The sequence below is a fragment of the Apis mellifera genome, linkage group LG5, assembly GCF_003254395.2.
Source record: "Apis mellifera strain DH4 linkage group LG5, Amel_HAv3.1, whole genome shotgun sequence".
Taxonomy (NCBI): Eukaryota; Metazoa; Arthropoda; class Insecta; order Hymenoptera; family Apidae; genus Apis; species Apis mellifera.
Genome location: NC_037642.1, coordinates 10,178,675 through 10,202,388, shown reverse-complemented (window position 1 = coordinate 10,202,388; position 23,714 = coordinate 10,178,675). Strand labels below are relative to the sequence as shown.

Below are 23,714 nucleotides of genomic sequence, written 5' to 3'. Positions count from 1 at the left end.
TTCTTTTTGGTTACAATGTCCCGTTGCTTCTTTGTAATGGTCAATACAAAAGAAAGAAAGCGCCGTTAAAGACATCTTGAAATTATGCTTTATTTAAATGCTCATTCCGTGTGTAAATTCTTTTCTCTCTCTCTCTCTCTCTTTATTAACAAGGATATAATTGATCAGTTTAAACTTGTCATTGTGTAAAGAGCTCATCACAAGTAATCGGATATTGATAGTCTAGGATCCGACATCATACAGCTCGTAAGACATTTTATTTGTAAAAAAAGTCGCATTAATATTTCAAATGCATAGAAATTGTCAACAAAATGTGCCACTTTATTGCAAAAGTTAAAGCTATAACTAGAATTTGTGAAGTCCTTGAGTTTCATATATTTTCACGTTCCATTGATAATGCAAATCCATTGTCACGTTCGTTACTTGTCGGTCTGACAATACATGTATGTATGTTTATACGTATGTATAACGTATGTATGTGTATTATTGCCGACACGTTTTTAAAAGTGTAGTATATTTGAGTGCCATAGATAGTTTATTGATTTTTTAGAATGCCTTAACTATTAATTGAATGATATAATATCTATCTATAAATATCTCTTTCAAGCACCCTTTGCTTGGAAAATAGTGAAATGTATTAAATATTGAACAATATCGATTTCTGTGTTAAAAAGATATTAAGTAAAGATGTTAAAGTGATTTGGAAGTCGGTGAAACATCGACAATTTTCCAGTCTTTGTGTACTTAAGGTCGACAAGCCTTGGTTCGGTGTGTTCCGATCGAACCCGAGAGATTCGAAGGGAGGCACAAACAGGAATTGGCTGGTCGATGCACCTTAGCGTTCAAGGCATAGTGGAACGCAAGGGAAGTCGGCACATCTGCGCTGTACGTGAATTTTTTTCGAAACCACTGAGAAAACACATTACTCTTTCTCTCCCTCTGTTGTGCCCAACGTTGCGCCGAAACAGCTGATCGTTTGCCCCTTTAATTGCATCGCGACTGGGTCGACGCTGTGGTAAGTTATTGAAAATTTCAATAAAAATTCGTCATTATATTTGCTCGTTTAATGCGATAATATCGTACGGTAAAATGTGTCTATGAATACAGTCGAGAGTTTCATTCCTCGGTGTACGGTAAGTGCTACTACTTCAAGTATCTTTTGTAGGTTAGGAAGCGCCTTTCGTCTTTAAAGCTCCATACACAATGTTTCCTTGAATCATCTGCGTGCATGTACAGTGATAAGATTATTATATCTTATGAAAGACAATTTTAAATCTTTAAAATATATAACGTTGTTAATGTCTGTATACCATTCAAGACGCCATTGTGCAACTTATGAAATTCGTTGTACGATAAAACGTCTGAATTTCCTTAGTTACATTAGTTTATATTTACATTTATTTTCATTTGCAGAGAACGAAGTAAATTATGTTCTCAAATCCAATATTGTGTGCTTTTGTTCGTTATATACAATTGAAAATGCAATGGCGGGATTTGTAAGTAGAGTGATATAATATATATGCATATATACTATATATACATATATATGTATATATATACATATATTGAAATAATAACATAATTTAAATAGAATCAAAATTAAGTACAATAGAATCAAAAATGAGTGTAAATTAATGTTAAATTAATATTAATTAATGATTAAAAGCTATAAATATAATTTAGAATATATACAATCAACGTTCAAAAATTCTAATAATGGTGTTACTGCGTATGGCTGACTTTTTACAAATAATCCGTTTGTATAAAGGAAAAATTTAGTACCTGTTTTGCATTGTAAGAAAAGTATCTTGAGAAATGTATAAATTGATTTTTTGGTGTTTGAACACAAATAAATATATATTCGAATGAATTTATAACGCGCGCTTCTTTGAACGACGCGACGCCATGACACTGCAGCTGGCGAATACAAGCGGGCGGGGGAAACGAAAGACTTGCATCCTCCATAACGGCTTGGAGTTCTGTGACGTCTTCAATGGCTGCCGCTGTATTGTCTACATACGTAACGGAGCGCGGTACTCTCATCCACCGCGTTCCGTGGTGGTTTACGACGTAGTGTTTACTGTTTATCGTTAGAATACTCTATCAGGCTGTGGGCCGGCAAACCATGGGTTCGAAGAAACATAAAAAGCACAAGCGCGAAAGACACGAAGGTGAGAACCTGGGTTGTATTCGATGTATCTCGAACGTCTTATCGTTTTTGGTTACTTTTAATTGTTCTATAACATCATCTCGGCATCAAAGGTTATCGCGTTATTATATGTCGCGTTTTGAATAGCATATCATGCTGTATATCGTATTTTCGAACAAAATACCGGTCGCGCCACAAATTGAAAAGGCATTTCGACTGTCGTTTCGATGCGATATTTGTTTTTATGTTTGTTGATCGAATCACACTCGCGTTGACAGCTCGTTGCTATGTTATCAGGTGTTCTCGTTAAATAATATATTTCTGAGTTCTCACTTGATGCACTATACATTGAAGTAACGGGTGTCTTTGGTTACTCAAATACTCCGTTTATCCTCATTTTATTCTATTTAATGTTTTTGTATTCGTTTTTATATCGCTCGATTTTGACATTATTGGATTATCTCACTATAATTCTTTAGTATTGACATTTATGTCAATCACATGAGGATTCAAATGAAAAAATTATTCGCAAAATATGAATATGCACAAAATATAGATTTTTGAGAGATTTACAGAGTACAAGGACCTTAATGGTTGAAATTTTTAAAAATTTTCATTAGAATCCTTTTTGTACTCATAGTTTAATAATGCACAGGAATTTTGACTACGTTTTCACCACGGACAAACTGAGAGTGAGGTTGGAGTAGAAGTGAGGTGGATTCAAAAGTATAAACGAAGGTTCCACAGCAACAGGTGCGACGTGGAAGTAAGTGACGTGTAACAACGGACATGGACTGGTTGCACGACAGAACTAGCTGTGCTTCCAAAATTACTCAGATGTTCCAAACCCTTTTAGTTTTTTTTTTGTCTATTAAAATTAGTTGAAGTGCAACAAGATCTTTAATAAGTCAAATTTGCCACTCTATTCTTTATTCTAAAGAATTTCAGGGATCTATATAGAGATATAATTATATCTGTTGCACTTCAATCACTTAGTTCCCTGGCTGTTATTTATTATGGCATCAGAGGCCATATATGCTTTTGCTTTACCTCTTATGAGGTATTTACAATTTCAACAGTTGCTCCTTCCTTGATTATTCCTACAGATTCAGTCGATCAATACAACAACAATTATTTTATTGCATACTTCTATCAAGGTTTATTTAATTTAAATCAAGCTACTTCCATCTCGCTTCCAGTTTGTTGAATGTGAAAACAAGGTCACTGTCCTGTTATAAAATCATCTTTGTTATTATTATTATCAATTTCTCCCACTACCTCTCTATCGATATCCTGTAGATTTTTAATAATTTAAAATTATATTTATTTTTTTTCATATAATCCTGCAAGATATAATGCAATATTTAGTATCATATATATATAATGTAATATTTAGCACCATATTTTTGCATTACAACACTTATGCTGTTATTCTGCACTTCTGTATGATTTTCTGCAAGATATTTTTGTTGCATGCACTAGATTTTATTTATAGCTTAATGCTTTAATGTCTTCATACGATTAAGAAATATTAAATGTTTTTGATACATTATAAATATATTTTATTTTATTTTTTTTTTTTTAACAGAAGGACATTATACAACCACGGATAAACCCCCCACTTTAAAATTAATCTTAAAGATTGGGGGTAGTAGTGGAACACCTGAATACGGCAACGAATCTCCAAGCCAGACAATGTTATCCCAACATTTGGGTGTCTACCAACAACAGTTGGGTCTCAATTGCTCTGTAACGCAAGAATCTGAATACGATAGGTATATAGGGCATAAAAAACTTAAAAAGAAAAAGAAAAAGAAGGATAAAAGGCACAAGCATCATCACAAAGATAAAAAAAGAAGAAGAGAAGAATCCAGTCAAGAATCAGTAGGAGATGCTGATGAAAGTTTAGTTGAAATTCCTAAAAAAATTCCTAATCATCAATTGTTACCTCCAAGACCACCATCTAGTGGAGAGCACAGAGTTGGCATTACCAGCCATATTAGTTCTCTTTCTCCACATCGTGAACCTAGAACTTGTGTACTTAGAAAAATCGCCGAACGAACACCTCTTCAACGATTATTAGAACATCTTCTTAGGTCAATGGAGAAACGCGATCCTCAGCAATTTTTTGCTTGGCCAGTTACAGATAGTATTGCACCTGGATATTCTCAAATCATTACGAATCCTATGGATTTTAGTACTATAAAACAAAAAATAGATGATAACAGTTATCAAAATTTAAATGAATTCGTAGAAGATTTCAAATTAATGTGTGATAATGCCACTACATACAATCATCCAGACACTATTTATTACAAGGCGGCAAAGAAATTATTACACGTTGGCCTAAAAATGGTAACACCCGATAAACTTCGACAACTAAGACCTGTTTTAACATATATGCAAGACATATCGAAAGAAGAACTCGGATTCGAATTGGGTACAGAAGATCCTAATAATCCTGATGTTCCTGTAACGGAGGAACAAATTGAACGAGAACGAGAACAAGAAGAACGTAATGAAGAAGCTGAGGAACTTAGGAAAGAGAATCAGAGGAAAATAAGATTAGCAAATTTGGGTAAATTTGAAGCCATTCCGGATGACATGACACCAGAGGAAATCTTGAAACAAGCCCGAGGAGCCGCGAAAACAGCGTCTGAAAAGTTAACGTTAAAAAGATTGAATTCCAAGATGGGTTTTCTTAGGCAAAAGAAGGATGGAACGACTAGCTTACAAATAATAGTACCGGGAGACGGAGTGATTCCAGGAACTAATCAAAGACCAGTGTCATTAGGGCAGCTTATAGGTAAATTGAATCATGGTACGGGAGCATTAGCAGGATTTCGTGAAGATAGGAGAAATATGTCGAAACCAGTAAAACCTTTATATTATGGTGCCTTTGGTTCTTATGCTCCAAGTTACGATTCCACGTTTGCTAATCTGACGAAGGAAGAAACAGACTTGGTGTATCAAACATATGGTGATGAAACTGCTGTACAATATGCAGAATCAATTTTAGATTTTGCTAAAGACTGTGATTATACGTTAACTATGGTGGACGATTTGTTGGATATTCTTACAGGAGGAGATCACAGAAAGACTAAGAAGTTCCTTGAGGAAAAACGAAGACTCAAAGAGGAAGAAGAGAAAATAAAACATTTACTAGAAAAGCCAATGCAAGATGTAAATCGTAATATTCCATCTTTAGACAACATTAAAGTTGATATCGATCAATTAAAGACTCTATCCGAGTTAGGAATTGATGTTAATTTCTTAGAAAATTTAGGTAATTATAAGAATTGTGAAAGATAAAATATTTATGATACAAAATAATAAAATTTTATTCTAATTCATCTTATTTTATTTTACAGAGGAGGACTTAAAACTCAACGAAGAACGTGCAGCATTACAAAATCGGTTAGATGATACATCACAAATGTTAGGCCGTTTAAAGCAAGTACAACATGAGCGACTTTCGGTTCCACCGCCAGCTCATTTGTCGAATGTTTCTAAACCATCAGAAACAGAAGTTGCAATAGCTGATAAAATTACGGATAATTTGACAGAAATAGCAAAAAAGCTTCCTCCCTCAGCAATCGCTCCTGTAGATGGTTTGCGAAGAGCTATGGGTATTGCACCTCTTGGTGGGCCAGAGCCTATGGAAGTGGAACCGATTACTCATAATCCAACAATTGTTGCGGAAAATAATTTATTGTCGCAATCTAATAATAATCAAGTTCCGTCGAATTTATTATCGGCTCCTTCACCAATTCAAAGTACTAATTTGCTCAGTCCAACCAGCCAACAAAATCAATCGATTAATATCGTGAATACGAATCAATCACCTATGCAAATACAAATTGGCATGACGCACAGTCAAACGCCTCCGTCTTTATTAACTACTTCAGAAACGTCTGCAGTTCCAGATCTAGAATCGGAACTTCGAGAATTTTTGGAAAGCGATCCTACATTAGGACATTCGCCACTTCACGATGATAAAACATTGGAGGATATTTTATCCGAATCTTAGTGTGTATGATTTTCGAGATATGATATATGATATAATATACCTCCTACAGGTTGTACATTTTATTACATATAGACACTAATATTAATTATTACGTTTAACGGCAAGCGTGCGGTTAATAAATAAGTTCGTATCATGTAATATGATGTCATTCAATTAATACCGCTTTATTTTATGGATATATATTATTTATGAAGTTTGCGTAACAAGTTATATTAGATGAATATTTGTAACATTTTGGTGAAATGTGTTTGTATTGTAAAATATTGTTTAAAATAATGAAGAAAATATTTTAATGTTTTATAGAAGATTGATTTTAATGAAGAATTTAGAAATGAAATTTATTTAAATTTGCTTTTTTATTCCTAAAAAAATTATGTTCATAAAAACTAATAATTAATTATTATTGATAAAGTGTTACGCAAACGGAAAATCCGTATAAGAGCAATTTCTTTATATAAAAATAAATTCAATCTTTTCTTTATTAAATTACTTTGCAAATGTTAAAATAATGAAATGTCATTACTATTTTAAAATGAGAAAATATGACAGAAATTGTAAATATTCATAAAGTGTATTTTTAAAAATGATTCGTGCATTTTATTTTATACCATATTAATATTAAAAGAAATGCGACTATTAAAAATTAAAAATTGAAAAATATTGTTTCTGTATCTTTTATAAATAATTATAGTAAAAAAATTCAATGAAAAAATGAAAAAAAATGAAAAAATTGTACGATATTTGTATATAACTATGTCAATTATATCATATAACCTCGTTTATATAATATAATTGATTAAAATTAGAAAAAATTAAATTATTTTTTAGAGACTTATCTTTAATTTGAACTTTCAGAAATTTAGAAGAAATTTAGCCCAGAAGTTGAGAAATTTGAATTTTTTTGATTTTGCCAGTTGATGGTTAATTACATCTATTGTCGTTAGATGGTGTTTCGATCTACATAAATATAATATTTAAAAATATGTTGAGAATACAAAATTGACAATCAGATTTATAAATATTTATATATAAATAAAAAATTAAAATGAATACGAATTTATGAATATATTATAATTCATCGCGCTAGTAAAATTTACTAAAAAAATTTACTATATAATATATTCTCTATATTTTGAACAAAAAATCACAATGCTTTAACCAATAAGAAAATTGCTTGACGAACCGGTGAATATGGTTCTAACCAATAGAAAAACTGTTTAATAAACCGGTGTATACGTTTCTAGCCAATAGGAAATGGAATATTGCTTTTGCTATACCGGTACATATAATATCATTTTATTGTTGAATCGACGGTGTAAGACGTGTCTCATCCTGTTCAAGATATTTCATCTCAATTAAAAATCTCCATTTTTCTTGGTACGATTTTTTTACAATATAATCTTAATCTCTTTATATAATACGTATTTATTTAATAATTTATTAGATATTATTGCAATGAAATTAAACATTAATTTCTTTTTTCGTCATTATTATACAATAAATGAATATTAAAATTAATATATAATATTGTATTAATAGCTTTGAAAAGAATATGAATTTAATTATTGCAATTTATATTTTTTTTATTGCTACAATATTAATTATTGAAGATATTCATTATTTTTTATATAATTTTTATACAATTTAATATTTGTTATTGCACATTTAATATTATTAATATGAATTATAGAATAATATAACTAATTATTTGAGAAATTGATTAGATTTTTATTTTGTTAATAGATTTATTCAATTTCTTTCGATTTATATTTTCAGATGTCAACGCATTTTCCATCCCTTCCATCAGTTGATTCACATTCAATTGAATATATCAACAAAATCAAATAATGGAAAAGAATGAAAAGGAATATCGACGTTTCATTTCGTGAGTCATGATTTTTTAAATATCACACTTATTAACTAATTTAAATCGAATCATTTAAAAAATAATTCGCTTTATTTCGTGTTTGGATATATTTTATTCAGAATAATTTCACAATAACAACATTTATATTATAATAGAATAGAAAATATAACAATTAAATTTTCAAGAGTTTAAAATAACAATTAACGAATATAGAAAAGAAACGTTCTTCGAAGAACTTGAAGTTGCATTTTTTAGCATGTAGTTTGTACCTCACTTCAGAGTCTTAAACCGTTCTACTTTAATCGATGATAAAATTATCGAAATAAACGTCTTTCTAATTATTTCGAGAAACAATTACGCTTCTTTTTTTTTTGCTGTTGTTATACAGAAGCGTTATTTATACAGCATACAAAATGCACAACGTGTAACCTAGTTGATTGCAGCTGTGTAATGTGATATTCACAGGAACGAAATTATAGGGATATATACATTGTAGGAAGCGAGCTGTAACTGTTCGATAATCGGATTATGTCGGTAAAGCGTAGGCTAATTTGAAAATTCCGCAAGCCTCCATCCTTGTGTATAATAAGTGTGATTCACTGTAATTATGTCGTTATAACGAAGTAGACAAGTTCGAGTATGGAAAACCAGAAACTCGATTAACCCGAGTTGCGTTTATTGCGGCTCAAATCTCTTTGCCCATTAACATACCCCGGCTAACTATTCCATTAACATTTTAACGTTGAAATTAAAAAAATTATTTTTGAAAATTTTTATATCGTTGAACAAGCATTAAAATACATTCAACGTTATTTTATTCCATTTCCGCTTCGTTTTACCTCTGTTTATTTTCGGTGAACGTTCTTTGTTGAAACTAAATATTGAAATTCCTTATCGAATTTCAATTTTTTTTTATCCATGCAGGCTACTATGAAATATTCAAGATAGATCAACATGTTTCCAAATGATTCGTCTTTTGTATCTTTCGTTTTTAATTTATGTCAAATTCTTTTTTTTTATTTATTCATAAACAAAAGAAATAATTGAAATTTTTCTAATTTTTTTTTTTTTTTGAGACGATAACGACACGAGATGTTTTACAATTAAGATATTCGATTTGTTTAAATTTAATTTCGTTTCAACGTCACGATATTTAAATAAAACATTCCGATAACGAAGTTTACCTTCTTCTTCATACTCTAGGATTTAATTTAATTCGTTCGTATCGGTATCTTACTCGTCTTCGATGTTTCGTGGACGATGATTTTCGAGGTGATGTCGAAGTTCGATTTCGACAGAGGAAACGATTCGATTTAAGATTCAGATTCGAACTATATATACGGAACGTAATAATTCTCGCGAAACGAATGCACTCGAGAGACCAGAGTGTCCCAGAGATTGTATTCTGACAGGTTAATTAAACGACGATTCCATTCTTTCGAAAATATCGCGGTGCGCCTGGAAATGGCGTGCTCGCATAGTTTTCCTGAAAGCTACGAGTTGAGCAATTATCATTGTTTGATATTTATTTGCGATAAACTGTGATAAACATTTACGCCATTTCTTTGCACGAACCACAATTTTTGCAGAGTCACACAGAGAGAGGTAAAATATTCGTGTTATTGACATCTATCGAAAGATTTTTCGTTCGAATTCTATTGAACTTTATTTATTTTATAGCTGTTTGAAAATTTTGAAAGTTCGATAATTAAATTTTTTTTAAAAATAGAAAGATCATGAGAATTAATTAAAATAATAACATTTATGACTGGTATATGCGAATATCTAATTCCGCTTCGTTTTTTAGGTTATTTTTGACTCGGCCGTGTTTCTTTATTTGAAAGATTTTTAATCTCGAGAAAAATATGAAATAATTATTGTGAATTTTCCTTATCAATATCAAGTTTGTTTTATTAAAAGAATATAACAGGTTATTTAATTTTGAACAAATAATCTAACCTATATTTTTATATTTTTCCTAAATATCGTATCAGCACTCGAACAGATAATATTAACCTCTCGTAAAATTTTCATTTCGAAACAATATTGAAATAGATGAACGAGAAAGGAATAAAAGTAAAATTCCAAAAGTTTAACAAGGCATGGATTCAATTACACAGAGGAAACCAGCCGCAATTTCCACTATGGTTACTTACCTACTATATTTCAAGCTTGTCGGATTAGTTTTCCCGTCAGGAACAGTCCACGACATCCTAGGAGATCCTGATGGTTGGCTAACGTGGGAATTTCCCAGTCAAGTTCGTAGGTAGTTACCTCGAAAACTGTTTAAAATGTAAAGTCGACGTTGATTTGTGGGCATTCGGCCATTCCCTGGCAAAATGCCGCCGCGGTTCTCTTGTAAATTTTTATTTTTTCCCTCTTGTACCGTTTTTTTTCATTCTTCACGGTTTTTTTTAAATTAAAAAAGCGATAACGTGCTACTTGAAGCATCGCTTTCCAAACTGATAGAGCCAGAATCCGTCGCTTATAGCTCATAGATTATTTTCTTAATTTTTTTTAATTCATTTTGAATTACTTTATAAGTCAAATTTTAAGTTTGAAGAATTTGAGATAGACAGATTTAAAAAATTAGATCTCGCGGTAATTTTCTACAGCGAACGACAAAGTAAAATATAAAAATTTAATTTTTCTTGTCTCATTGATTCGATATCGAGTCGATCGACACGATGTAACTTAATAACAATTGTCGTAGCATTATTGTATTAAACTGGTATTGGACGAGACAATTAAAGCCTCAAAGAGGAACGAATTCTGTTTCCGTCTAAATCGGCGAAGCTTGATTAAATCACGGTGCACGGTCAAAGAAAGATGGCTCGCTATGTCGAAATTGATTATCGTAGCGGGTGGTCATAAGCTTCATTATCCACGCGTTATCCCGGTGAATTGTAAGCCCAGAAGCCGTACGGAAATATTGGATTGGGGAAATTTGCTTTGGTAGTGGCGCGTGAAATCAACGCGGTCGAGCAATCGCCTCGTCACGAATGCTTGCCCCCATGACAAATAGACAAGCGCTAAACGCAAATCACGACGATTTGTGATTAAACGGACCAGTTGCTTGTTTGCTTTTAAAGAGAATGTACTCGAAAACCGTTTACGAAAACGGTTAAAAGTTCTTCGAAATTGATTTTGTTTCGATGAAATATAACGCATGGCGAGGAAATGGAATTGCGATAATAAAAAAAAAAAAATCGTGCGAAGAAATATAGGGTAAAGATATTTATCGTATGAATTGAAAGAAACATTATATATTTCTTAATGAAAACAATTTGAGAAAATTCGTACTCGATTCCGTGACTCGAAGTCAAAGTGTTTGATATTTGTATTCATTAACAGGAACGGGCATAAGCTTAACCAAACTATCAGAGAGACGACGTGGTTAAGCAGAGTGAAATACAGGCGTATCGGATTGAACGAGGGAAACGCGTTCGTGACTGAATCGACGCAGTAGAGTAGGGGCGTAATAACGTCAGCCAGGCCAGATAAACTCGTACGTTCACGTTATATCTTGATTAAGCTGTAAAATCAATGCTTCTAATGTATTTATTTCATGGTCAATCGGTGCAACAACGTAGCAATTTATAGGGGCGATAATTTGAAATTTGAAACACGCTTCTCTAACAAGTATTACAATTCTCGTCTCGTCCGCGTCCAATTCCCACGCGTAAATTCGTAACGCGTTGATTAACTCGATTAAAAGAGCCGAGCGAAGACCGTGCTGGAAAATCAATCGCGCTATATCGACCCGCAATCGAATTTGTTACGCGTTAATTTTTCTAACCTGTACGATTTAGCTTAAAAGAGTTTGTACATCGATCGAATCGTTTGATCTTGGAATGTTGAATATTTGATAATGAGTTTATTCGTTCGTAAATTTTTGATAATAACCGGAGGCCAGGAACAAGCTCGCTCTCAAACACTTCATCCGTTGAAAATCAATTTTCGAGCGAGCATAGTTTTCTCAACTTTGAATCGTAAACGGATTTCAACGGTAGAAATTTCAATCGCAGCGCCTCTCGCGGTAAGCAGTCCTAACACGGCTTTGGATTTTAATCGACCGTAACAATCGGATAGCCTCGCGCACCGAACGAATATTCCTCGTTTTAATCCCCGTTTCATACAATCCTCGGAATTCCATTAAAATTCCCCCCATACGGAAATCGAACACGTCGACACATCTCGATATCATACGTATCGTCTATTATCGAGCTTCGATTCTCCTGTCCTCTCGGGAATAAAGTTTCAAATTTACTCGCTCGATACGATTGCGTCCTACCCATCCTTCAAGACGGCCAATCTAATAGTTGGAACGTAACTGGTGTTTACGAGCTGCGTGCCTCTTTCTTCCACGCTTCTTCGAAGAGGGGGAAGCGTAGTCGGAACGCAACGCCGCGCCGCGGCGCTATAAAGCGAACAATCATATTCTCGTTATGGCGGCCAGGAAATTGCGCGACTCTTCTTTATTTATGCGGCTCGTGCGAAACGGAAATTGCTCCACCTTTACTTTTCTCCACTGAGGAGAGGCCACGCCCGTGTCTCCTCCATTTTTCGCGACAAAGAAATTTTCATCCGTGGCTATGATCGATTATTTATGGTTTTTTTTTTTTATCGATCGTTTTGTTCCAGCTTTCAATTTATACGGATAATAAAATGTGCACAGGATCTATTCCAGCGAAAGGATATTTGATTCTTCGAACGTTCTATTAAAATTTAAAAGTCTTATTCCACTTGTCGGACGAGGATCGACTTGCTTCACTTCTAATACTTGTTGATCTGCGCCACTTGCTCGGCTGAAATAATGACTTGTATTACTTCCGTCCGTTCTGTGGCCGTTTTATTCTACTTCTGGCCGCGACATGATTTAACGTGGCCAGTAAAAGCAAAAACCTGCCTGCAATACAACATTCTTGCAATATTTTACGTATTTACGAGCTACTGTTGTTAAGGATGAATCTCGTTTGAGGCCAACATTTTTAAATTGCTGTTTTTTTTCTCCTTTGTTTAAAACAATTTGTAATTTTTTTAATTCCTCGAGTCATAAAGCTGAAATTTATCGATCTATGTAAGCCCAGCTTGTTATTTACGTTTTTTTTTTACTGGAAATCTCGATCAAAGGATATTCCGTACGAACTCGTAACGTAAAAGAATTAATCGACCGACTATTCTCGTTAATATTTACGACGTATGATTATACACTTTTGATCTTCGCGATAAGACCGACTCACTGAAACGTTGTAGAAATTATTTTTTTTTTTTTTATATAACTTAAAGGGAAAATTACCTTTGACATTTTTGATCTTAATGGAATCGTTTTGCGAATTTGTTGTTAAAATTTACAAATCGTGATAAGGGAAAGAAGATTCGTATAAAACGAGAATTTTCAATGTAATATATTGGCTTCAAAATAATGGAAGAAGAAAAGAAAGATGTTAATCGAGGAACATTCTCAGTCAAATCTTTGATTATCCTCCAATCTCTCTTTCTTTCTTTTCCTCTTTTCGTTTTATTAATTATCATCGAACGTTCAACGGAAATCGATTAAGTTAAAATGAAATTAATATTTACTTAATAACCCTTCTTCTTCTTTTACGAAACAAAATAACCAAGAATCGAAATTACGTAAAATGCACCTTGCCTTCTCTCGTCCCTTTAATTTCTGCTTCTTCCTTATTCCCTTAACCCCCTCTTATTAAACCGGCAAAGCTTCACCTTCGTAATTTCTCTTTCCAAGCTCGAACGACTTATTCCCTCGTCCTCTTCCGACTTAACCTCGTTACCCCCTCGTTTCGAAATCGTGAATTTCCGAATCGTCGAAGGAAAGTATTGTAACACGTGTCGCGGCGGTCGAAATTTGCTCGTCGATTCGATGCCAATTCTTTCTCGATGAGAACCGGAAGTACGCGTCGTACGCCAAGAGATAGGAAAGAGAAAGAAGAAGAAAAGGAGGAATAAATCTAAGAAGAATTCTCTTCCTCTCGTGATTTCTCTAATGGCAAGCAAAAAGCAGAGATTCCCTCGATTTTCGACATATCCTCCCTTCCCTTTTTTTTTTTTCAGGAAGGAAAGTTTAATCGAATCGAACGAACGATTTTTATTTTTTCTTTTTTTTTTCAACGAAGAAACATCGTTTCTTGCCATTCTTTCTTTCCTTTGGGGATGTGATTAAAAGGTTTCCTCTAATCTTTGTAATGGATCTTGGCTTTCTTTTGTCTTGGGAGAGAACGTTTTCTCCGGGGCATTTAAACGAGAGGATTAAAAATGGGTTTTTAAAAGTTTTTTCAGATCGATAATTCTATGATTCTTTCCAGGTTTTTTTCTCCTTTCTTCTATGAGTGACTATGTCGAAATGGCGATTTAAAGAGGAGAGGATTAAACAAGTTTTGATTCGAAATTAATACGATTCAGATAATTTTTTTTTCCCTCTCTTCTAGTAGATCCTTAGATTTCACATCTCTGTTTGGAGCAGAAGGTTAAGATTAAGATTCGAGAAGTTTCGAAATCTTATGATGTATCGATTCAAAAGTTTCGATCTTTCTTTTTACGTTTGTTCCTCGAGATTTCGTCTCCTCTTATTAAAATTAAATCTTATTAAAATTATTTAAAGATACTTGAAATTATTCCAAGATTGATATTTAAAATATAAAATATTCAATTCGAGATCAAACAGATTTTGATTTTTTGTTGAAATCTATCCTAACGCTGCGCCTAATTTCCCCTGTGGAAACGAGTCGAACGACGAGCGGAGTTTGGTGCATCGAAAACAAAAAAGTGGGGGGGGGGGAGGAGGGAAGCAAATATTGCGTTTCGCTTTCTTGAACAGTCTCCCTCTCCCTCTCTCTTCTCTCCTCATCACCCTTCTTTCTTCCCACATCCTTCTCCTCCCCAATTCTCATTTGTTCCCTCGGCCCCCTTTGACCGACAAAAGAGCCGGCCATTGATGCTCCATTTTTAATATTCCGACTCGCGCGTTCCACTTTCGCCCTTCATCTTCGGAATTTTAAAATTCAAATTTTTTTCCCCCGATCCATTCCCTCGTTCGTACGAAAAACGAGCAGGTAAACGGTCTCTTTTCCTGCTTCACCACTGAATATGTATATATATATATATATATATATATATATATATATATATATATATATATATATATCGAGATTTCTTTATTTTCTTTTCTTTTTTTCGTTTTTCGCAAATTTGGAAATTAAACGTGGATGCGATATCATCAGGGTTGGAAATGGGTGGCGCGATTTATTTGACTTGTAAATTAACGGATGGAACCATGTTCGTTTCACAAATAAAAATGAACAAGCGGCATAATATACAAATTATAAATTGGCTCTTTTTTTTTTTTAGATGGAATTATTCATTATTCGTTATTGTTGAAATGAAATTTTGGATCTGTTAGATCTACGAAGTGAATGAAAATTTTAGAAAATGTTCGTTTTCCAAATAAAAATGAATAAGAATAAGCGGCGTAATATACAAATTATAAATTGATTTTTTTTTTTAGATGGAATTATGAAATGAAATTCTAGATCTCTTAGAAATACGAAGTGAATGAAAATTTTAGAAAATGTTCGTTTTCCAAATAAAAATGAATAAGAATAAGCGGCGTAATATACAAATTATAAATTGATTTTTTTTTTAGATGGAATTATGAAATGAAATTCCAGATCTGTTAGATCTACGAAGTGAATGAAAATTTTAGAAAATGTTCGTTTTCCAAATAAAAATGAATAAAAATAAGCGGCGTAATATACAAATTATGAATTGGTTCTTTTTTTTTATGGAATTATGAAATGAAATTCCAGATCTATTAGCTATACGTACGAAGTGAAAATTTTAGAAAATTCTGATTTTCCTTTTCCAAATAAAAATGAATAAAAATAAGCGGCGTAATATACAAATTATAAATTGGTTCTCTTTTTTTAGATGGAATTATGAAATGAAATTCCAGATCTATTAGCTATACGTACGAAGTGAAAATTTTAGAAAATTCTGATTTTCCTTTTCCAAATAAAAATGAATAAAAATAAGCGGCGTAATATACAAATTATAAATTGGTTCTTTTTTTTTAGATGGAATTATGAAATGAAATTCCAGATCTGTTAGATCTACGAAATGAATGAAAATTTTGGAAAATTCGTAACAATTCGACTTGATTAGATATAGTTGGCAGAGTTGGACATTGATCAATTACAAAGTTACTTCAAGTATTAGATGTGTAAATAAATTCTTTCCCCCTTTTCTTTTCCAAATTCAAGATTTTATCACATAAATCAAATACAAGATTAGCTCCAATCGACTCTCGATCTTTCTGCCGATTCTTCTCAGATTCATCGTCGTGTTCTAAATTAAAATTTTCAAATTTAAATCTTTGCTATCACTTTTCGTATCTCTCGTAAGATATAACGTTCTTTCTCGATAAACCATTTCAATAGCTTCGATACCCGATTTTCTAAATTAAAAAAAACTAAGCATTGCTCGAAATTGTTGCACAAGAAACTCTTACTCTTCTTAAAAAGAACGCTCTTTCGAATGACGCCACGAAAAGTAATTCGAATTCAGTGAGAATCATTATATTACGATCAAAGGAAACAAGAGGAAGAATTATTTACACATTTAATAATTACTTAAATTAAATTAAAACGCTTGAGTAACATTATCATCCTATAATACAATAACCTTGGCCATTACTTGAGATTATTATGTTATTATTATCACGCGTTGAGCGATAAATTTATCGAGGTAATTTCATTCGTATATAACTTCAATTATTAAATTTTCTCCATCACTGGATACAGCTTCCAATAATAATAATAAAAAAAACACAAACAACTATTTTCAAAGAAGAATTTAAATAAGAGATTTTTATTTTCAATATTTTCTATGCATTCAAATATATGAAATATAACTAAAAAAACATTCATAGTCTATACAAGCAATCAAATTAACAGGATATCTTCTTGTCAAACAAAATTTAGATTCTCGAATAAAACGATTAATTGAAAATAATAAAAAGATTGAATATTTTTAAGCGAACTTAAACGTGTTCCATCGTACATAAAATACATAAAATCTTTACATGTTTTATATTATTTTACATTGCAAAGAAGCAATACTACATTGGTGGAACTTTGTCATATTCATGTACAACAACAAGCGTGGAATATTCGAGATTAGGATATTACGGCCGGCCGTCTCGTTTAAATCGATGTAACAGATAACCAAGGAGGGAGGACAATTTTCGGGCCTCCCGACACGAAGCCGGGCAGAAAAGCGTATCTCCGCTCCAGGAAAATATAGAGAGCACATAGTTTGAAAGGTCCGTTTATGCGGGGTTGATATCGCTTATCTCGAAACGGGTAAAAAACTGTTCCACGTTTTTATGCCCGGCTCTCCATCCCGCGCGTCCCTGTATTTTCGATAAATCGTGGAAATAAATCGGCCGAGTTTATTTCGTAATTGCGCTCGAAACGATTCTTTTTTTCTTTTTTTTGAAAATTCGAGAATTTTTAATCGTCCAAGTTTCGATAATAAAAAAAAGGAATAATCAAGATGCCTTGTTTATAACGCCTCTTTTATCAGTTTATTTCGATTAAAAATAAAATTGGTCCATTGAATCACTGCGCAAATATCTAATGCAAGGGGTTTGAGAATTTTCTTTTGAATCCAGGATTCCGTATATTCATCGATAAACTGGCCTATTCTGGTTTCCTCTGTGCTTTTGTATAATATTTATATTTATATTTACTGTGATATTTATTCTGTATAAAGTTGGTTCCAAAAGTGTGGTAAATTCACCTGTTTAATTCGAAATGAATCGCTCTTCATATCTTCTTGTCAAAGAAAATTTAGATCCAAATTTCTCGAATAAAACAATTAATTGAAAATAATAGAAAGATCGAATATTCTTAATCGTACGTAAAAGTTTAACTTGCCTTTCTGCGTCGATTTGCTTCCAAATTTTATTTTGATCCAAATCACTTAAATTCGACTTGTTCCGCTCGTAAAATCGACTCGAAGACAAGCGTGATAAATTCACAAATAAACATCCGTTGTGTTTAAATAAACTTATCCTTCTGGCCAATGTAATTCTGTTTGCTGAAAATGCCTCTTCGCTTCGGTGTCTTGTTTCTCCTCTCTCTTCTCTTTTCTTTCTTCGATCAAAAAAACGGAATTGGAAAGATCGTGCGTCTTGATTCGGGAGAAGATGAAAACGGTGAATCCGAGGCTAAATCAATTGGCCGAGACAAACGGAATCGGATTGGGATTTTCCCGGCTTTATTTTCCTTCCTGTTTTTTTTTTTTTTTCTCCACCTCCACGGTGGAAAAACGAGGCCGCAAACTGGATACAAGTAACGCCATTTTTTTCATCGATTTACCACCCATACACCCTTTCTTTATTGCTCGATCAGCCGATCGTTGTTCGAAACGGCCAACGTGATTCCACGTGGAAAATTATTCGAATCGAGTGCGGATATTTTCCTTCTCCCCTCGCTCGTATCTTCATATTTTTTTCAGCGTTTGGAAATGTTGGAAAACGTTCCTCGATCGTGATAATCCTTTTTAATCCTGTTTAAAATAGGCAGGAAACAGGAAGGAGGATCCTCTGTGGATTTTTCTGAAATTCTAGATGGGATATTCAAATAATTAAATATATAGGAAGGAAGATGAGAAGCAGAGAGAAAGGATAAGGATAGAATTTTTTCTATCCCCTCAGCTTCGTTTGCGTAATTGTTTCGTTTGTAATTTTTCGATCGAGATCATGGAATTATTTATCGAAAGGAAATCGATGTAATTTCTCTAGAGTTGCTTCTGCAGATTAAGAATTAAGAATCTGGCAATAATTTAATTTTTAGCAAGCGAATTTTTATGTTTATAATTCTATAAATTTTCCAATTTCGTCTTCTAACTCTTTATCGATGCAATCTTCAAAATATTCAAATTATCCTCCTCAATTTTCAATTCTGGATATGAATATTTTAAACACTTTACGATCTCTCAAATTCATATATATAAATTCATATATCCGTTTTGTTTGCAATTTTTCGAAGAAGAATTTTTCCAGAATTATATAAGAATCTTTCAATTCTCGCAATTTAATTTTTATTAAAAATTTTACTTTTATTTATCAAGCAAGCGAATTATTATGTTTATAATTTTATAAATTTTCCAATTTTGTTATCTAACTCTTTGTTGATCTCAATCTTCCAAATACTTGTCAAATTATCCTTCAATTTTCAATTCTGGATATGAATATTTTAAACACTTTACGATCTCTAAAATTCATATAATTGTTTTGTTTGCAATTTTTCGAAGAAGAATTTTTCCAGAATTATATAAGAATCTTTCAATTCTCGCCATTTAATTTCTATTAAAAATTTTAGTCTTATTTGTCAAGTAAGTGAATTTTTATGTTTATAATTTTATAAATTTTTCAACTTCTTCTTCAAACTCATTGTCGATCTCAATCTCCCAAATATTTGTCAAATTATCCCTCTTCAATTTTCAATTCTGGATATGAATATTTTAAATATTTTACGGTCTCTTAAATTCATATAATTGTTTTGTTCGCAATTTTTTTACTAATCTTTCAATTTAATTTCTACTAAAAATTTTACTCTTATCTCTTAAGCAAGCGAATTATTATGTTTATAATTCTACAAATTTTCCATAATTTTATATATTATAATTCTGTAATATTTCTACAAATTTTCCAACTTCGTCTTCTAACTCTTTGTCGATCTCAATCTCCCAAATACTTGTCAAAATATATCCCTTCTCAATTTTCAATTCCGTACACTTCTTCTGTATATTTCGAACATTTCACGATCGAATCCAACCAAGTTTCCCCGTCACCGATCCGTCAAACCGTCGGAAAATTTTTTTATCAAAATTTTACTTCCTCCCGACCTTAATGCATCGATCTCATCCGTGATTTCCGTCAACCCCTATCAATCCCATTCTCTGTTCCATCACAACAACATTTCGCAATTCCTCCTCCGATATTTTCGACTCGATCGAGCAACACCTCCATCAATTTCCCATCCTCTTTCTCCCTCTCTTTTTAATGATCACGAAAACGAACAAATACTCGAGCCACGACATATATATATATATATACACACATTATAATTCAATTCCCCACAATTTTCCACAATTTTCGTTTCCAATCCCCGTCAACCTTCCGTCGTCCCCTCGATAATTCTTCTCTTGGAGATAAAAACCCAAAAAAAAAGAAAATATTTTAGTTTTAACGCATATCGGCTTCTGTCACACGTATAAATTCGCGCCAAATCGCTCGTAATTGCGACAAACCGTCTCTCTCCTCTCTCTTTCTTCTCTTCTCTCTCTTTCTCTTTTCTTTCTCTTTCTTCTCTTCTCTCTCTTTCTCTCTCTTCTCTTTTCTCTCTTTCTGTTCTCTCTTCTCTCTCTTTCCTCTCTGTCTGTTCTCTCTCTCTCCTCTCTCTTTCTTCTCTTCTCTCTCTTTCTCTCTTCTCTCTCCTCTCTGTCTGTTCTCTCTCTCTCCTCTCTTTTCTCTCTTTCTCTTCTTTCTTTTTCTTCTCAGTTTGTTCTCTCTGTTCTCTCTCTATCTTCTCTCTTTTCTCTGTCTGTTCTCTCGTTCTCGCGGATGGAAAACAGGAAGGGAGGGAAGAAAGAGAGGAGAGGGAGGTGATATTTTATCGGAGAGATAGGCAGGCGTGCATCGAAGCCTGATCCCGCGAGGATTGCCGCGGGAATTCGGAATTCGGCGAAACGAATTCGAAACGAGCCGATTGTTTCGCGCGTTATTTTTATTTCTCTCTCTCTCTCTCTCTCTCTCTATCCGATTTCCACGGTTCGTTAACGCATCCCTCGAAATATATTCGAGTGATACGCGATACGATTGCTCGAGATCGTTCGAGGCTTGGATGTTTTTGGATATGGAGAAAGTGTGGAGTTGATCTTCCATTCTTTGCTGTTGTTTCGACGACTTAATTGAATCGAAGGACGATTTGAAACTAAAAAAATTATTTTAATTACTCAAGTTCTAAGTTTCGAATTTATTTTTAATACAAATTATTCAAGAAATTCGATTCATTGAAAAATCTCGTTTAAATATTATTATAAACTCGAGTTCAATCTCTTATCGTGGATTGATAATAAATGTCTGTCGAATCAGAAATGATAATAAGCAGAATAAAAAGCCGATCGTTTAATCTTAACGATTTAATAATCCGAATAATAGGGAAAAATCCATGGGAGAATTAAATTATCGATTGCGATAATTTAAAATTTTCATCCTTCGAAAAGGAAAAAAAAAAACTCCTTCGATTCCTTTCGAACTTTCCTGTTTAAAGTTGCAAGAGCGTGAAACGTTGATCGTTTAATTTCTCGGGAAAGATCCTGGTTTGTTCGAGCCGAATTTTCAAACTATTCCGAGGACACTGAATCGAATGCTCGTTGGGCCGTGACGCGCCTCCACCGTCATCCCAAGCAATTATCACGATCTGTTTACGCAATAAAGCAAGTAAACGTCCCCGTGTAAGCACGTGCACCGCGTAATTGTACGACTGTTGCACGAAGACGATAATTAAACGCTGTTCCAGATTTCCACAGCTCTCCTCTGTAACTTCTCTCATTGATTGAATCAAAAGAACAATATTCCCTTTTCACGTATATTTATCTATTTGCTAATACGAGTTCTTCCAATTCATATGTTTTGTGATCGAAAAAAAATATATATATATTATCGTGAATTATATTATAACTCTTCGTATCTTTAATTTTCAACGAAAAATTTTGTGATTGAAAAAATATATATATCATCATCGTGAGTTATATTATAACTCTTCGTATCATTAATTTTCAACGAAAAATTTTGTGATTGAAAAAATATATATATCATCGTGAGTTATATTATATATTGTAACTCTTCGTATCATTAATTTTCACGAAATTCTTTTTTCAACGAAAAATTTTGTGATTGAAAAAATATATATATCATCATGAGTTATATTATAATTCTTCGTATCATTAATTTTTAATGAAAAATTTTATGATTGAAAAAATATATATATCATTGTGAGTTATATTATAACTCTTCGTATCATTAATTTTCACGAAATTCTTTTTTCAACGAAAAATTTTGTGATTGAAAAAATATATATATCATCGTGAGTTATATTATAACTCTTCGTATCATTAATTTTTAACAAAAAATTTTATGATTGAAAAAATATATATATCATTGTGAGTTATATTATAACTCTTCGTATCATTAATTTTCACGAAATTCTTTTTTCAACGAAAAATTTTGTGATTGAAAAAATATATATATCATCATTAATTTTCACGAAATTCTTTTTTCAATGAACAATTTTGTGATCGAAAAAATATATATATCATCGTGAGTTATATTATAACTCTTCGTATCATTAATTTTCAACGAAAAATTTTGTGATTGAAAAAATATATATATCATCGTGAGTCATATTATATATTATAACTCTTTATATCATTAATTTTCACGAAACTCTTTTTTCAACGAAAAATTTTGTGATTGAAAAAATATATATATCATCGTGAGTTATATTATAACTCTTCGTATCATTAATTTTCAACGAAAAATTTTGTAATTGAAAAATATATATATCATCATTAATTTTCACAAAATTCTTTTTTCAACGAAAAATTTTGTGATTGAAAAAATATATATATTATCGTGAATTATATTATAACTCTTCGTATCATTAATTTTCACGAAATTCTTTTTTCAACGAACAATTTTGTGATTGAAAAAATATATATATCATCATTAATTTTCACGAAATTCTTTTTTCAACGAAAAATTTTGTGATCCAAAAAAATATATATATCATCATTAATTTTCACGAAATTCTTTTTTCAACGAAAAATATCCTTGCAGAGTAACTTTTCTTAGACAGAAAGATTTCGAAGAATGATATCAACGGTATTAACAATATGCTAATTAAATAATAATAATAATCTTAATTAAATTAGAAGGGAGTAATATTCGAGGGATAATTCAACTATAATATTTACGTTGTATCAAGATTCTCCGTGTATATGTATATGTATATATGTATAACCGGAGGCAAAGATGGCCGCCGTCACGTCGAACGAAGACGATCCTCGAGCTAAGCGCGTTAATAATATTAAAGTATACGGGACGTCAGCTCGTTCGAGCTACTTCTATCTCGTAGAGCTGAATGAAATCCACTGCCACGTGTCGACCCAAACGTCGAGATCCCTCGAGACATTTTCGCGCTGCGCCTCGTTCGAGCCTCGAACAGGATCGGGATCCTCTTTTGTTTCGAACGACGTTATCTCGATCACGCATAAAGAGGATCGTTTATTCTATACTTGAGAGGAAATATTAAAAACGTGGAGTAAAAATGATTGGCGAGGTGTGTTGAACGAATCTTCTCGTATGTTTGTAAAATTCCAACAACTTTTTAACCTTTTAAATTTTTCTCAAAGTTCAGAATCTTGATATCGAAAATTTATACATTTATAAATTTCTGAATTTTCTTGAAAGTTTCTGCTAAACTTCTCCTGATCTCCTTTCTTTTTTTTCGCTGAATTCTAAGAAATTTTCAATTTTCTAAATCTTGTCGACTTCGAAGTTTTCCACGATTTCAATTTCG

At 32.5% G+C, this 23,714-nt stretch overlaps 2 protein-coding genes across 5 annotated transcripts in view; both read left to right on the top strand.

The window, feature by feature from the left end:
• Positions 1-301: 301 nt before the first annotated feature.
• Brd7 (bromodomain containing 7) lies at positions 302-6,871 on the top strand. 4 transcript variants are annotated; one of them, XM_026440530.1, is made up of 4 exons: positions 303-1,015; positions 2,805-2,915; positions 3,738-5,435; positions 5,521-6,766. In XM_026440530.1, exons 3-4 carry the CDS (start codon positions 3,845-3,847, stop codon positions 6,177-6,179), a joined length of 2,250 nt encoding a protein of 749 aa, XP_026296315.1. In that variant the 5' UTR covers positions 303-1,015; positions 2,805-2,915; positions 3,738-3,844; the 3' UTR covers positions 6,180-6,766.
• Positions 6,872-7,335: 464 nt separating this feature from the next.
• The window catches only part of LOC100576965, a 165,299-nt gene continuing 148,920 nt past the window's right edge, over positions 7,336-23,714 (top strand). Inside the window, exons 1-2 of the mRNA XM_006567793.3 lie at positions 7,336-7,556; positions 7,956-8,064. The gene's annotated coding sequence lies outside the window, so the exon portion shown is untranslated. The remainder of the gene's footprint in view (positions 7,557-7,955; positions 8,065-23,714) is intronic.

What these genes read in the sequence shown, in the direction of transcription:
- Brd7 (XM_026440531.1), top strand. Translation starts at nt 3,845, where the DNA reads ATGTTATCCCAACATTTGGGTGTCTACCAACAACAGTTGGGTCTCAAT. An exon ending in TAATTTCTTAGAAAATTTAG is followed by an intron (nt 5,436 to 5,520) that starts GTAATTATAAGA and finishes TTTATTTTACAG; the next exon opens with AGGAGGACTTAAAACTCAAC.